The sequence below is a fragment of the Seriola dumerili genome, unplaced genomic scaffold (assembly GCF_002260705.1).
Source record: "Seriola dumerili isolate Sdu_G_001 unplaced genomic scaffold, Sdu_1.0 BDQW01000147.1, whole genome shotgun sequence".
NCBI classification, from domain to species: Eukaryota; Metazoa; Chordata; class Actinopteri; order Carangiformes; family Carangidae; genus Seriola; species Seriola dumerili.
In genome coordinates this window covers 2,875,784-2,891,066 of record NW_019174402.1, presented here as the reverse complement: position 1 = coordinate 2,891,066, position 15,283 = coordinate 2,875,784, and the positions used below count along the sequence as shown (strand labels likewise).

General features: G+C 39.9%; 2 protein-coding genes across 2 annotated transcripts; one reads left to right on the top strand and one right to left on the bottom strand.

Moving 5' to 3' along the window:
* The first annotated feature begins 682 nt into the window (after positions 1 to 682).
* LOC111225219 (V-type proton ATPase subunit E 1-like) lies at positions 683 to 5,136 on the top strand. The gene is made up of 9 exons (XM_022749960.1): positions 683 to 822; positions 1,258 to 1,323; positions 1,806 to 1,915; positions 2,600 to 2,666; positions 3,092 to 3,181; positions 3,263 to 3,331; positions 3,476 to 3,570; positions 3,782 to 3,869; positions 4,491 to 5,136. Exons 1-9 carry the CDS (start codon positions 790 to 792, stop codon positions 4,551 to 4,553), a joined length of 681 nt encoding a protein of 226 aa, XP_022605681.1. The 5' UTR covers positions 683 to 789; the 3' UTR covers positions 4,554 to 5,136.
* Positions 5,137 to 5,143: 7 nt separating this feature from the next.
* Positions 5,144 to 12,715, bottom strand: LOC111225218 (mitochondrial glutamate carrier 1-like). Its single transcript, XM_022749959.1, has 10 exons — positions 12,590 to 12,715; positions 11,066 to 11,443; positions 10,708 to 10,830; positions 9,649 to 9,704; positions 9,319 to 9,409; positions 8,851 to 8,966; positions 8,407 to 8,596; positions 7,579 to 7,751; positions 6,748 to 6,823; positions 5,144 to 6,629 (listed from the first exon to the last, which is right to left on the bottom strand). The coding sequence occupies exons 2-10, from the start codon at positions 11,083 to 11,085 to the stop codon at positions 6,488 to 6,490; spliced, it is 987 nt and encodes a 328-aa protein (XP_022605680.1). The 5' UTR covers positions 11,086 to 11,443; positions 12,590 to 12,715; the 3' UTR covers positions 5,144 to 6,487.
* Between the last annotated feature and the right edge of the window lie 2,568 nt (positions 12,716 to 15,283).

Genomic DNA, 15,283 nt, shown 5'->3' with positions numbered 1-15,283 from the left:
TACCTTCAAAATAACACTCGCGTTAAGTAGCGGACAGTGTTTTAACTTTTTTAAGCGATAAAGTAACACTAACATTAAAGTGAAAGTGTGTGATATTTTTGGATGACCGAGCGTTGATTAAAATTGCCCAGCGTATCCTAGCAACCGCAAGTGCACAATGTCAGTTGAGCATGGGAATGTAGTAGTTAACAACCAGCTAACAACAAAATGCTGTGTTTAAAATGTGACTTCTCCTAAATGAAAATGATAAGCTTATTACCTTAAATTACCTTTGCAGAAACTTTCTGCTGCAAATATCAACAACTTTATAAACCTCAAAGATGAGGGACCAAATTACATTATGGCCGGGGTTAACAAAAATTACACAAAAACCCTCAGAAACCGTGCAGTCCAGGGTCCGAGGACAAAACCGTTTTCCTGACTGGAGTCTCCATTCGCTGCACCCTCGCATCACAGTTATTGAATGAAAATATTATGGAATAATTACGTTAATATGAAACCATTAGAAAACGCTGTGACCAGTGTGTGTCAACATGCTATAAAAAATGGAAGAGGATGGGCGCTTAACTGTTTCCTAATCCAAGGACTCGATCCATTAAATACGCGTGTAATTTTAAACTTTAGAACCGGAAGTTGTGTTTCGTCTTCTGTAGTTAACTCGACGTGAAACTTACAAGAGGAGGACAAGTCTGTTCCTAACTGTTTCTGCGTTACTGCACTGTTCGAGTGGTCGAGACGATTTAGTGTTTTTACAGGTTTTACATAAACAAAACATTTTTAATAACAGACATGGCGCTCACCGATGCCGACGTACAGAAACAGGTAAAGTAGACAATGTTAGGCTCGTGAATTTTTTAGATTAAATTTATCTAACTTTGTCCCAGTGACTTGGTTATACATTTAGGTAAACATGTCAAACGTTAGCCAAAGGGCTAAACCCTGAACTACAGTTACGTGTACCTACAGCTGTTTACTATTCTGCACTAACTGTTTCAACAGTCATTTGACAGAATTGTTTTGTTACATGTGTGAAGTTGAAACAGACTGTCGGGAATGGCTACATATTAACGTTCCCGACATACAGTATTAATACAAGCCATGTGAATCTTTTCGGAGTAATGAGACAGTTTTTGTATGTTATAATATGTTTGCTATGAATTGTGAATTGAAGTACTTTTATTCAGAAAATTAACATAACGTGATCTGTAAAGTTTGAACTTTGTGTGACATCTCTTGTATGTTTGTTTTGTGTGGCAGATCAAGCACATGATGGCCTTCATTGAACAAGAGGCCAATGAGAAAGTTGAAGAGATTGATGCTAAGGTAATGAAAGGTTGTCTGTCTGTCTTGTCAACCAGTCAATCTTATGATTTTTGCTTTGCTTACTTTGTTTACATGTGCATTGGTATCCTGGTTTGACCCTTGATTTTGATTATATTCAGGATATGGTGTTTACATGGGGTGTGAAAATCCTGGTTACTCATATCCCTGTATACATGATCGTAACAGTATCCAGGTTTCTGATTGTCTGCCTGCAGATGTGTCTTGACATCTCACCTTCTCAGGTACTATGAGATGGTTCAGGAACCTAGATGATGTATTTAAATGCTACAGTATCTTGGTTTCTGTCAGAATAAAAAATTGGGATAAGGTTTTATTCAGGTTTCTAAAACCATGATATGCTGTTTACATGCACAAAATATAACCAGGATACTCCAAAAACCTGATCATAACCAGGATACTAGTATGCACATAAGCACTCTCAGTGACTAGTAATGGGTCTTGTCATACCCATCTGTTTACAGGCGGAGGAAGAGTTCAACATTGAGAAAGGTCGTCTGGTGCAGACTCAGAGGGTGAAAATAATGGAATACTATGAAAAGAAGGAAAAGCAGATTGAACAACATAAGAAAATGTGAGTTGCTAGGCATTTAGTGATTAACTTTTCATTAGCATTTAAAAATTGTATCTGCAAAGAGATATAAGTTAAGTTAAAGCGTAATAAAATTATTGTTTCACCCCCTTTGATTCATTAGAGGTGACTTCAGCGTTTTGAAATCCTTGGCTTTACTAAACAATGACAAACAGTAGAAGCCTTCCCATATCCTGTGTATGGGCACATTGATTTGAAGTGAGAGACATAGGATCATGGGGTATTGGAATCTCCACAAAACATAGTTTAATGCATCACCACACCACGGTTGTTTTTTCCTGTTTAGAGCTCAGCTATTGTCTCAGTTTGCCTGTCTCTGTCAGGCATTGTTGATTACAGATTTGAATCTGACCGATTTTACATTTTTAGTGACTTTGGCAGATTAGAGAAGTCCATAGAGGAAAGAGAGCAAATAATTATCTGAGCTGCATCAGCAAACTGAATCAGTTCTTACCACATTTTCTTTTACCCCCACTGTCATGGCTGTCTTTTAAATCTCAGGGTGCTGCCCTTGGCATGGTGTGTAAATAAATTTAACAGTAAAATTAAACTGTAACTACATCACCTCCCTCTGTCCTGACCTCTTATGGTAAAGACAGGCATGCTGTATTACATGTTAACGTGTGCAGCCAATTTACTCATCCACTTTTTCTCGCACTGTCACAGCCAGATGTCGAACCTGATGAACCAAGCAAGGCTGAAGGTGCTGAGGGCCCGTGACGACATGATCACGGTTAGACATCATGTTCATACTTGCATTTCAGTTCATGTCATACAACTGATTTACAACTACAACAGGGCTGCATTCATGAGTGTCTGCATATTTATGCATGCCATTAGTGTCCACGTGTGCTTATGTTTGGTCCTTTTGAATCCTGCATGAAATTCCTCAAAGTTCAGTTCAGTTCAGTTCAGCCCACCACCCCAGTAAGATAGTGAATGGATTTTAATTTATGGTCCTCATTGGTCCCATGGTCCACGACAGACAAGCATTTAAACACAAATTCCTATATTTATATAAGCTTTACTTATATGCTTACTTATATACCTTACTTCAACAGTATCTGAATAAGGGTTTTTATGAGCAACATGTAATGTTAAAGTGATCTAAAGTAAGCTGTAAAAATTGCAGACTTTTTCTATGTTTTCCCTCCTCAGGATTTGTTGAACGAGGCCCGTCAAAGACTTGGAGAGATTGCAAAGGATCCTGCTAGGTACTCCACCCTATTGGAGGGCTTGTTACTTCAGGTAAATTGCTCTTGCACCCTGAAAACTGAGTGATTTGTTGGTTCTCTATGTTTCCTCAGTTTGTGCTTTTTCACTTTTCAGGGATTCTATCAACTGCTGGAACCTAAGGTAACCATTCGCTGCCGACAGCAGGATGTGGAAATGGTTCAGGTGAGGTTGAGCTGACTATAGTGTTGTATGTTGTGATTACTGTAACAGCTTATATAGGAGAGCACAGGGTCAAGAGTCTTTGCACTCTTTTTTACATTCATGATAATTGATACTGTTGTGTGTTTCTATTTTATTACCTGACAGACTGCGGTTATTAAGAACATTCCTATCTACAAAGAGGCAGTGAAGAGCAACATAGATGTCAGAATTGACCAGGAACGTTTTCTTCCCTCAGAAATGTAAGATGAATGAATGTACTTTAACATCAGCTGTTCCACTTTGATTTAAAAAAAAATGTATTGTCAGATTCCTTAGTTTTTATTGTAACTATTTGTGACTGTATTTTCATAGCGACTACGATTGATAGTGGAGAGGGTGAAACAAAAGACAGACGTAAGCTGAGTTTGGTCCTTTCATATTTGCAGTAATGTCTACTCTCTGTTTTAACAGCTGCGGGGGAGTAGAAGTGTATAACGATAATGGGAAGATCAAGGTGTCCAACACTTTGGAGAGCAGGCTAGAACTTATGGCACATCAGGTAGAGTAACTCTGACTATATATCCAAAATTAAATTCATAATTTCTGATCTTAATGACACAATACAAGTACTTTCTGCTGCTCGCCTGTGGAGGGCAGCAGAGCACACTAGGTTTCCCAGTGAGCTTAATTATCTAAAGGTGTGGGAGTTGAAATAGTGGTTGGTCATGTTAACCGCTCATTTAACAACATTAATTGGTTGTTACTTCATTGAGTTGGATTCAGAAAAGGCTGGAGAATTGATTGTGTACTAATTACAAACATCTTTGTTTTGCTTTTGTAAGTTAATTAGAATGTATTCATTCATGCTTTGTGTGTAGAATAACTGCTCTTGTCACAGATAAACTGTCTGAGTGGTTAGAGGAATTGTTTTTTGAGTATGTATCCCAAATGTTTTCCGCTTCAAACACACAGCTGCAGATACACACAAGAGCATTATCACTGCATAGGCACCTTGTAAAAAATATTACAATATTATTTATAAAATATTATTTAATAAAGCCTCTCTCTTGCATTTGTAATGTTGCTTCACTAAGTTACTTCAATCATTTCTTCAGGTTTGTCCTATTTTAGTTTTTTCTGTGGGTGTTTCTCATTTCTATCCTTACTTTACCTTTGACAGATGATGCCTGAAATCAGAGTGAACTTGTTTGGTGCCAACCCCAACCGCAAGTTCATGGATTAACAGTGGATTTGAAGGGAGCAGCGCGTACACAGATGGGATATTTAAGGTGACCACAGACTATCATCATAGTGGACAAGAGTCTGCACAATCACCTACCAGTCATCAGGGTCAAGCAAAAGATTGATTTACTTAATGGGGTGCTATGGATCTGTTCATATATCTTTATATTTTTGTACTAATGGACTGAGCAATAATTCAACATTGACTTTTACTTACGTTTAAGTGCCCTCTATTTTACCTCTCCATGGATTCTCTAATGGACTGCTGCAAATTGCAATGGCATTGCAAATATGTATTTCCCAAGTTGTTTTGGGTAAACAGTCGCTCTTTACTAATTGATTAAAATAATGAAAGCTACATGTTGATACACATTATTCCTACACATATTTAGTCTGCATGTTTTGTAGACTACAGCCTTAATGAGGTTGATTATCTGGTAAGTTTGCCAAACATAACTTTTTTTTTTAACAGTTTGACTATGTGAGTGTGGGTGGGCAGAGAAAGGATGTTAACCATTTTTCTGAAGCACTTAACACACAAAAACCAAAGAAATAAATGCGTGTGACACAGAGAAATCAGCATGTATGAGATATCTTTATTTACAGCTTGTAAACAAACAGTTTACTCAGGCTATGTTCACTCTACAATGAGGAAAATGTAGTAGCCTAGGTACACTAGCCACATCAAAATGTGTCTTGCATTAAAAATGTAAAAAACAAAAATGCTTTTAGTGCCACCCAGTGGACTTAAGTAATGGCAAACAGTTGGCAAGACAGGGTGCCATACTCCCTCCATGGGTCTAACAAATACAATTGTCCTCGCTAAACTGGACTCAAGTACCAAAACAATATTTCAACACCACCAGTTCCACTGAATTCATTCAAGACTTACAGTTTTGATGCTTAAGAAACTATCAGCAATGATAAGGCTTTAATTGCATTTTTTTTAAAGTTATTGTGCGCACATCATTTGAAGCAACATATTTTTTTTTATGTATATCTAAGCAGTAAAAACAGCCCTAGACTTCTCACAGGTTTTTTAAAACCCTTCCAAGCTGTGAAGAAGAGGAAGTCAAGGCTACAAGACAGTGGCCCAGCAGTCTAACCTGTGGCCTTTAGGCAGGAAGTGAGCTGTATGTTAGGGTATATTGTACGCTAATACAGGGATTAAAGCATTACCATCAGATTAACAAATGACCTTAGAGACACTAACAGGCAGTACCTCCCAATCCAGTGAGGGAATCCAAGATTACAACTCAGACCTCACGGATGGAGTGAGAGGAATGCATTACAGGGTAGGTCGAAGGAGATCGAGCTCCTCCTCCAGAGAAACACATCAAACACTGAAGTCTAAATGACTGGCATTTGATGGTCAAGCCAAATACCTAGTTCAGACTCTGAGGTCAAACATTAGACAATAGCATTTGATAAAGACTGAAAGGGGGATTTGTCACTAACGCTGAATGATGCACAGTTCTTCATCACGACCATATAAATGGTCAGATTGGTAGGCATTTTAGTTAGCAGCCTCAAACAACATGTAGCAGCTCTTTCTTAACAACCAGACAGAAAGGAAGAGCCCCAGACATATTGCAGCAAGCTCGCAGGGATAAACCAGACAACTTGGGACACATACCCTCAGATTAGTTACACACACATACACAGGACCCTGTTTAACCTACTGAACCCTGCTGACAGCATGTGAAAACCTAGAGAAAGTTGATTAGTGTGAACCAGTTGGTCCACATATTAGTAAATAGAGCCTCTTCCAATCTCGGACCATTCTTCCTCCTTTGGTTAGCAGATCATGGCTGCCTTCTCCCTCTCTCTCTTTATTCACCGTTCACCCAGTGGTGTCATGCATTCAACGCAGATTAAAGTGGCAAGTTATGTGTGCAGAGATAACACAACTGCCAGCACTAATGCCAAGCACCGCTATCCCAGCAAACCCAGCACCATCTCCCCTACCCCAAGAAAGTAGACACCCTGCGCAATGCCAAAAAGAGGAGCAATGACTAAAGCACGACATGTCGCACCCTTTAGGAATGCTGATGGGCCCTCTCGCCTCATGATGCGCCTGCAAAAGTATACAGAGAGGACAATGGGAGGGTAGTTGAGACAAGCAGTTGTTACTCGGGCCTTTACACTTGCAAATATTAGGGCAGCAAATATTTTATTATAGCATCCAGTCGTACCTTGTGCAGTCAATAATTCCTCTGTATGTGTCCTCCCCCTCTCCTTTTTGCAAGGTCTGCAGACGAGTCTTTATTACTGTATGGGTATTTAAAAGAAGGAAGCACCATCATTGCTTAAACTGAAAGATGACTTAGTGTCAGTTAAAGCAGACAGCAGCCACTGTGGCCACAAATCACAAGCACAGAATAATTGTAAATGCTAACATAGTAGCACAAGTAGAGAAGTCAAAAACTCAGTAATATCCGTTAAACACAATGGCTGTGTCTGAAACCCCTCCCTATTTACTCCCTGCCCTATATGGAGTGTCAGAGTTCATCTATAGACACAGCTATCAATGAGGATGTAACATAATGATGATTAGTTCAAAATCCTTTAGACACTTCAGTCCTTTATTTATTGCTAACTATTAACTAAACTAGGAGTATCTGTTACATATGAAGAAATGAATGAGTGAAGGAGGACATGATTTCAAACACAACCAATGTCTATAGAACTCGCTAACATTTGCTAAAATTAGCTAGTCTTAGCAATGAGAAGCTACTGGTCATACCAGACCAAATGAGGCTGTATATTGAATTGGGTGAGGATGCATTTTATTGCTTATGAATTCAACTTTTCAATTGTAATAAGAAGATTTTGTTATGTAATCTTTCAAAAGTTACATAGTCTCACTTTAAAATATAACATTAAATGGAGGTTTGTTTTGGAAATTGTAATGAAGCAACACTGCAACACTGCAACACTGGGTAGGTGCATACACCTGCTGTCTTTGTGAGTAGGAAAGACTTTAGCACCCCTACCCTCCATTTCTGTTTCTTTCTCCCACTCACCATCCAGTGGTGTTACAGCCACAGCTGCCACTGAGCCTGCGGCGCAGCCTGCCACAAAAGACTGCCAGAATGGCGCCCGGGCCTGCACATCACCCTGACCACCTGCTCTTTCCAGACCCAGTGCGTTGAGGTTCGCAAACAGCGGGAAGTAGATCATTGAGAAGGGGACATCCCTGATTTAAAAAAAAATGGTTAGATTAAATTAGATGGACAGGAAGGAACCCGGGAGAAAGGCTGAAGTACAGTTTAGGGTAAGGAGAAAGAAATTGGATAGCCTGAGAATTTGTGGTGAAAAAGAGGGAGAGGGTGATGTCACATGTGAGAGGAAGGGAGACATGGCCTCATTCAACTGCAGTACAGCAGCCAGACATAGCTGCAGGAATCTATTGATCAGTGTTGATTGTCAGAGGTGTCAGGAAATACAACAACTGCAGCATGAATTATGCAATCTAAAATCAACTCATTAAAGAAGTGATGATAGAGTGGAGCTGGAGAACACTAACCACTGAACAGAGGCATCCAGTCGATAGTTTCCAATATAAGAGCAAAGTATAGAAAACTAATTGTCATGGACTTAGGGATACCAGTGACAACAAGTGAAAGTGAAATAGAATGGACACCAGAAACAAACTGTGGAAGAAGCAGGTGTGGAATAGTTCAAAACTGTCTGGAATTATGGAAAATGACAGACTCTCAGTCTGGCTTTTCACTTTAGTTGTAAAATAGTGCCAAAATATACATTAAAAGAAAAAAGGAGAAAACAATTTGCATGTATTTTGAGTAAGCGTGGGGGGGTGGGGGGGGGTGTTTATATCTTGTATGTATGACCTCATTAAGGTGGCCCCTGCCCCCCTGTAGAGGCCAGCCAGTCCACGGGTCTTCAGCAGCTCCACAGTGATGCTGGTGGCCGAGGGCCGTTGTGGAGGGGTCGGCCGGGCTTCTGATGGAGGGGCCACCAACGATGGAGCTGGACCAGGAGCAGCAGCCTGAGCTGCAGTTGGCATGGGCCTTTGTGCAGCTAATGGATAAACACAGACTGTCCCAGGTTAGAAAACACATACAGACTAATGTAACCCTGCAGCTGTCACCACATGTGCTTTATGTTACTGAACAAAGGAGGGGCTGCCAGCAATTTGGTTCTGTACTTTATTAAGAAACATTTACATTACATTGTACAGAAAAGTCAAGAGGAACTGTGGCTTATTTATTGAGAAACACGTTATATGACTAAACTCATATCAAATAAAAAAAAAAGTGTTCCACAATCCTCACCGAGCCGTCCTGCGTCCTGCAGCTGGATCTTAAGCATTTCCATAGGAGTGGTGACGACCACCTGACAGGTCCCAGCCCCACAGCCTGCCAGCACTTCCCCCCACAGGGGCAAACGCCTGGAAACACAGTGTCAGTAACAGATATAGACTATGAACAACAGGACACAACAACAGTAGTGTGTCCAGAATTATCAGAGCAACTAAACAAGTGTAGGAAATTGTTGCACAACAATACAATACAACAGCAACATTAATTCATATAATATCTTAAAGAATCCCAAATTAAGAATTGTCTTTTTCTCCCAGTTGTTTAACAGCAGTTAACAGCATGTCCTTTGTTTTTGAACTCTAGTATCCTCTGAAATGTAATATATATAAGGGGATGTTGGGTTTCATTTAGACCTATTCTGTATTATGGGATTATCTTGATGTCTATTCATCGTGTGATGGATGAGTGAGGGTAAGTTACCCATCTTTAGAGAGCTTCTGTCTGAAGACGTCATTGGCCGCGAGCTTGATGGCTTTTTCTGGTGTAACAAGCGTGAGGTTCACTGCTGCACCTGCAGAAGACAAACAGGCTGATGACACACAGCAGTTTCCACTAAGGTACACAAATAGAACAGACCTACACAGGAGCTTATGGCTCACCACCGGGGGCTAATGGCAGCAGACACTAGTTATTATGATGAAAAGACTGAGAGCTCATGGTGCAAGCAACAGCGTAGGTGGTCAGATTAAGCTTATAGTAAAGCACAGTTGTAGCATCGCTTGTCACAGGGATTAGAAATGCAAAGAATACCTCTGTAGCATCCAAAATAGCCCTCCGAGCGTACCGTCTTTGCCAGACAGTCCAGCCTTTAAAGACAAAAAGAAAACAACAGATGTTTTGTCTGTTTTTGTATCTTCTTGAAATACAACATAACAATGGTTTAGTCTTTCACCATTAACTCTACTGACATATATTTAAGTCAAATCAGTAGTATTATGCCTCATTTGTCATCATCACCATCATCACTGGCCTGGCCTTTACCCAAACACACCATGACCCTCTATCCACTCCCAACGACAAACTGTGTTAACAGTTATGTTGAAACTCTCTTTTTTCTTTGCAAAGAAAAAAAAACCATCCAACCTCAAATTTGGTCTTTGAGGAGAATAAGTTATCCGAGCTAATTTTCCATCTCTGACTCATAGTGGAAAACTGCAGTCTGCTAAACACAGGATGGCCACACCCAGTCCGCCAGTAGTATTCATGCCCACCAGATGTGTGCAGTCAAACATTCAGGGTCAGAGTGTCTTTTAAGGACACAGAATTTGTTTTTCTCTGCATCTCTTGATTTTGTTTCCAGTATTAAATTAAATCACAAACTGATCTAACTGAACTGTTAGTCCATAAAAACAAACTCTATACAGCCATTCCCCTAATATCATCCCACGAGTGAGTTTTGTACAGTCTCACCAAAACTCTGGTCCAAATATGGGAAGAGTGTTCAGCTGTGTTCCTTTGCCCTCTGAGATTCAGTGGAAAAGTATGTGAGATATGGTAATCTAAATAATATTATCTTGTGTGTAGCTGAAATTAGAGAGTGCTGTTAACCAGAGTACATGAGAAACCATTTACCACCAGAGGGATTTGGATATTTTGAAAAGGTTTTGACATTGTTTTTGCACATATTTGCATGCAAATGATCGTCAGCAGCCCTTCCCCAACCTTAAAGATAAAGATTAACAACAAGAATTTAAAAAGCATCATTTGGTGATGCTAAAGTAAAAAAGATTGCACTAATGTGAAAGTCCTGTCTTTGTATGTTGCAGATCAATAACAGTAGTGGGTAAACTTGAGGGGAGTCCTACTCACATTCCTTTGTAGACTTGGACGCCCTGCTGGTTCTGTAGGCGGGTCTTGGCCAGGTCAATAGGAAATACACATGTCACACCAACCAGGCCTGCCACGCCCCCATTAATCAGCTTAGCAGGGAGGCTGCAAAGGGATCAACATAGACACACGCACACACGCATGCACAGACCCATTTACACGTAGTCACCGACACAAGCCATGCAAATGACACATCCATTCATAGTCAAAAATGCACACAGACACAAATACGCACATGCACACACACAGAGAATGTAAAGCACTAACATTAAGCCAGCTGCTGCTTCAGCTTGGTGAATTCATCATCACTTAGCAAAACAAACGTGACGAACACACATACCTAACTTTCTTCTCCGCCATCCTGCTCGTGTTTGGGCTCCAGGCCCAGGTCCACTACTCCTCTCCTCCTCTTCCTCCTCCTCCGCCTGCTTCTCCTTCTCTCCTTCCTCTTCCTTTTCCTCTTCCCCACCACACTTCGGCACGCAGCCCAAAGTTGTCACCACAGCTTAACCCTCACCTGCCCACCCACGCCACAAATGGAGCTCACTGTTTCTTGAAATGCGGCAGCAGTGAAACGCCTTCTTCTCCCTGATATGGCAGGGGTGGACGCACTTTTTTCTGTTGTGGCCAAAAAACCACCGCTGTTGGATTTGTGTCTTCTGGCCAGCCTTTCTGCTTTGTTGTACCTCACACCAAAAACCAAGTACTCTCCCACTTCCTGGAAAAACAAAACACATGCAGTTAATGTGGATTAAATACTTCTAAAGTAGAGTGCAAGTGACACCAGTGTGTCTCTATCCTATATTACACATAGGTTGTTTTTTTTCTCTCAAAGCCTTGTTGAATATACATTTGTGATGGCTTTATAAGATAGTGGTTGTGATGGAAGAATGACACATTTCACATTGACTATAAGGGTCTATAAAATCCAGACTTAGTCATTCATAAATGTGAATAGAGGCATATCCCAGGACTACCACACAGAGACAGAACATCTTGAGTCTCTCTAATCTGCCAGCTAAAAGGGATAAGAGTATTTGATCTAGGAAGGAGGGCAGAACTAGAAATGAGTGGCTTACTGGTATTCTTTTTTCTGCATTTGGAATCCAGCATTTACAAAGGACTGAAAAGAAGATTTGAATGGAGGTTGGTAAATTTGTTTGACAAGTTTTTTTTCTTTCTTTTTCTTTGTTGGAGTACAATAACTGGGGGTCTAGCCTAAGATTTGTGCATTATAGGTTTTACAAATGCTGTTGAAACCTTATCTCGGGTTCACAGCTTGTCCGTTCCTTTACTATAGGGTCTCAGTTTCTTCAATTCTTTCCCTGCCTTTTCCCTTCCTGACTTCCCCCTTCCCTCAGCTCCCTAATTAATCTCTCTCTTAATCTCTCCCCCTCCATTCTGTCTCTATTTTTACCACTGTAAACCTTCACTCTATCCTCGCCTGTCTTCTCTGGTGAGAGTAGCGGAAACAATCACTTTTTGCTTTGCTCATCCTCTATTTGATTTGTATCGTTTGATGTCTTTTTTCCATCACCATTCCAACTTTTCATCTCCAAATATTTCTTCTATGTCCCACTTCAAGCTCTGTCTTTTCCGATGCTCGATCCTAGTCACATATTCTACACATGCCTTTCGCTGAGCCTCTTTCTGTGAAACTTTCTTTCAGCTCAGCTCCATTCACATACACTAGTGACCCTGCCAAAACACTGACAAGGGTGCCTCACCCCAAGCCAACCCCAAATTGCACTAGAACACCCCGCTCACACAGTTCACACAGCACAGCCCCACGAGACAGCTTTAAAAAAAAAAACTTCATTTTCTTCCATTACACAGACATAGCAGTAGGGAACAGGGGTCTTACCTCTGTCGGTGCATCCCACAGACAGGATCAAGCTGTCCACTTTCCTTTCACTTCAACAATGCGTGCAGCAATGGTAGTCAAGCGAGAGCGATATGAGAGAGCCAGCCGCCACTCAGGGGCCGTTGCACAAACACCAGCATTGTCCTGCTGCCTCTCGTGGTCCCTCCCTCTCGTGGTGACTCCCTGTGTGACACAGCCACAGCAACACTGCTCTGCACTAACACAACTCGACATAAACTCATGCCTGTGGAGCTGCTTCCACAACACATGCAACAGACACAGCAGAGACAAATACCAACAATTATAAGTCAGTGTGTATTGTTTTAATGATATGTAGAAAACATGAATAGAAACAAAAAAGGCTGCCCATCCCTAATGAGCTCTCTATTCAACAGCCCTGGTATTACATAATACCTCAGGACACCCTGAATACCACAAATGTTCACAGATTTACAATTACTACTAAGGTAACAGTGATAAACCGGTATGGTTATCACTGTTTGGGACATTTTACAATTGCAAAGTATATGTAAAAGAAGATACTTAAAGGACAAAAAAAGTTATGTAAGGACATCAACAATGAGAACATGTGACCACCACAGCAAGTGTTCATTGCCCCTACACTATTTTTTTTAATGAGCATTGATTGATGTATTGATTCCTGCTAATGGAAAAACATTTCTATCAGTGACTGTTTCACTCATCAGCAGTGAAAATCTTTCATTGAAGACATTAATTTTTCATTCATTCATTCACTTTTCTAATAACATTTAAAATGTAGTTTTGCTATACACTGTTAAAAAAGAAGATTATCTGTGATGAAAATCCAAAACTGCTTGTGGCCAACATGCTGACTCAATGTGTAATAATTACTCTTTTGCAACAGATGACTATTCTTAACATTTGGACTGGGGATGAATGCAAGAAAACTTTATTAGAGTATAAAATGATAAGGTGTGTAGATTATAAAAATATATAGGAATAAACTTTGACTCTATGAAATGTATATAAATGTATAAATGCATATAACATAATGTCAAACAAACAAAAGTCTTCTGCAATACACATTAATATGAGATATTAGTTATATCCTCTCATTATATAGTATCTTAGCACACTGAAATATGCCAAGTGAGGAAACAATTGTCAGTTTTATTGTAACAGGAAAAATGTGGCTCCAGAACTGGTATATAATAAAAAACATAACAGGTAGACAGAATATAACTAAGTACATACTTTAAGTATCATCAGAAGAATGTACTTAAAGTAGAATAACACAGATATACAAACACATATAAACATATAAAGTTCAAAATTGTATTGAGGACCACTATTTGAATAAATGTATGCCTACTGTTTGGATTTCTCTCAAACTCTAAAGTCAAGTCAGCTGAAAAAAATTCTGGGTAATTATCAGTTGAAATGACTGGCAATCAGACCAGAGTGGTTCCTTGTATTCTTCACACTCCATAAAGATAGACAGTTAATTACATTCACAGAAAGGCTTAACCACAGCTCTTTTTGCCACTCCAGTTTGTACTAATGATCCAATTGGACAGCTCCTCTTTAGGGTTTTGTAGTTCACTGGCCAGGACATGCCACCAGCATTGCCAGGGTTACAGTGACTAATAATAAGATCAACTCCATGATCTTAAATGAGAATAAACCGAAGTAATCAAATTGATTAATGAGTAATTACATGCAATATGGAGCCTTCTCTGTAAAGTTAATGGGGATCTGAGGACGCAAAACAGGGTTAAGACAAGCTTGTATTTAAAGATACAGTATACTCTTAACAACCTTCCTGAATCCCAGAATTTCCTCCCAGCTCACTCTTCATGGTTTGAAATGCAATACTTTGAGTTTTAAAATGAACCATTAAGCTTAAGAAGTTACCAGATTGCTCTGTCGCCTAGCAACAATCACTAACCTGGGACTGATGACCCAGAGAGAGAGCTGTCACTATACTGACAGCACTGTGGTGGCTGACCACTAATGCCCTGCCCCACTGACAGCTGCTGTCACCTTATAGCACTATACAGCTTGGAAGGCCAATCAAATGTAATTTATTATCACATTATCACATGGTCATCCAGATCAGTGGGACTAACAAATGAGTAAAGTCATGTGCAGTAGTCTTAAGTCTTAGTGAAAATCTGTACACTCCCAGGCCTTTTTTACACATGGGTTGCATCGCAGTCAGTTTATCCACTATTTAGCCCTATTAGCCCTATCAAGTTGAATTGTTCTTACTCAGTTACTCAGCACACACTACAATAAATATAGCAGAGTATAACATATAGCCTCAGTATACTGTATATATTATATATTAGTATATGATGTACATTTGCCCCTAATTTAAGATGGTCTCTGAGAATTCATGAGCGTCCCTCCTGCACCACCTTTAGGCCAAAATGTCAACTTGCACTCTAAATACCTAAATCTAATAATGTAGTTTCATGCCATTGAAGCTTTTGATTATAAGGAGACTATTACCTTTCCTCTAGTGCCACCCTCAGGGCAAACCTTAAATTTTTTTCACAACTATTGGGTAAGAGCAAATACATGGTGTAATAAATCTGCAGCCTCTATGCGGTCCCTTGAATGGGCTTTAAGTTTGGGATTTTAACTCCTGTATTATACCTATTACTATGTGAGGAACAGCTTTTTAAAGAAAAAAGTCACTTTTTTTCT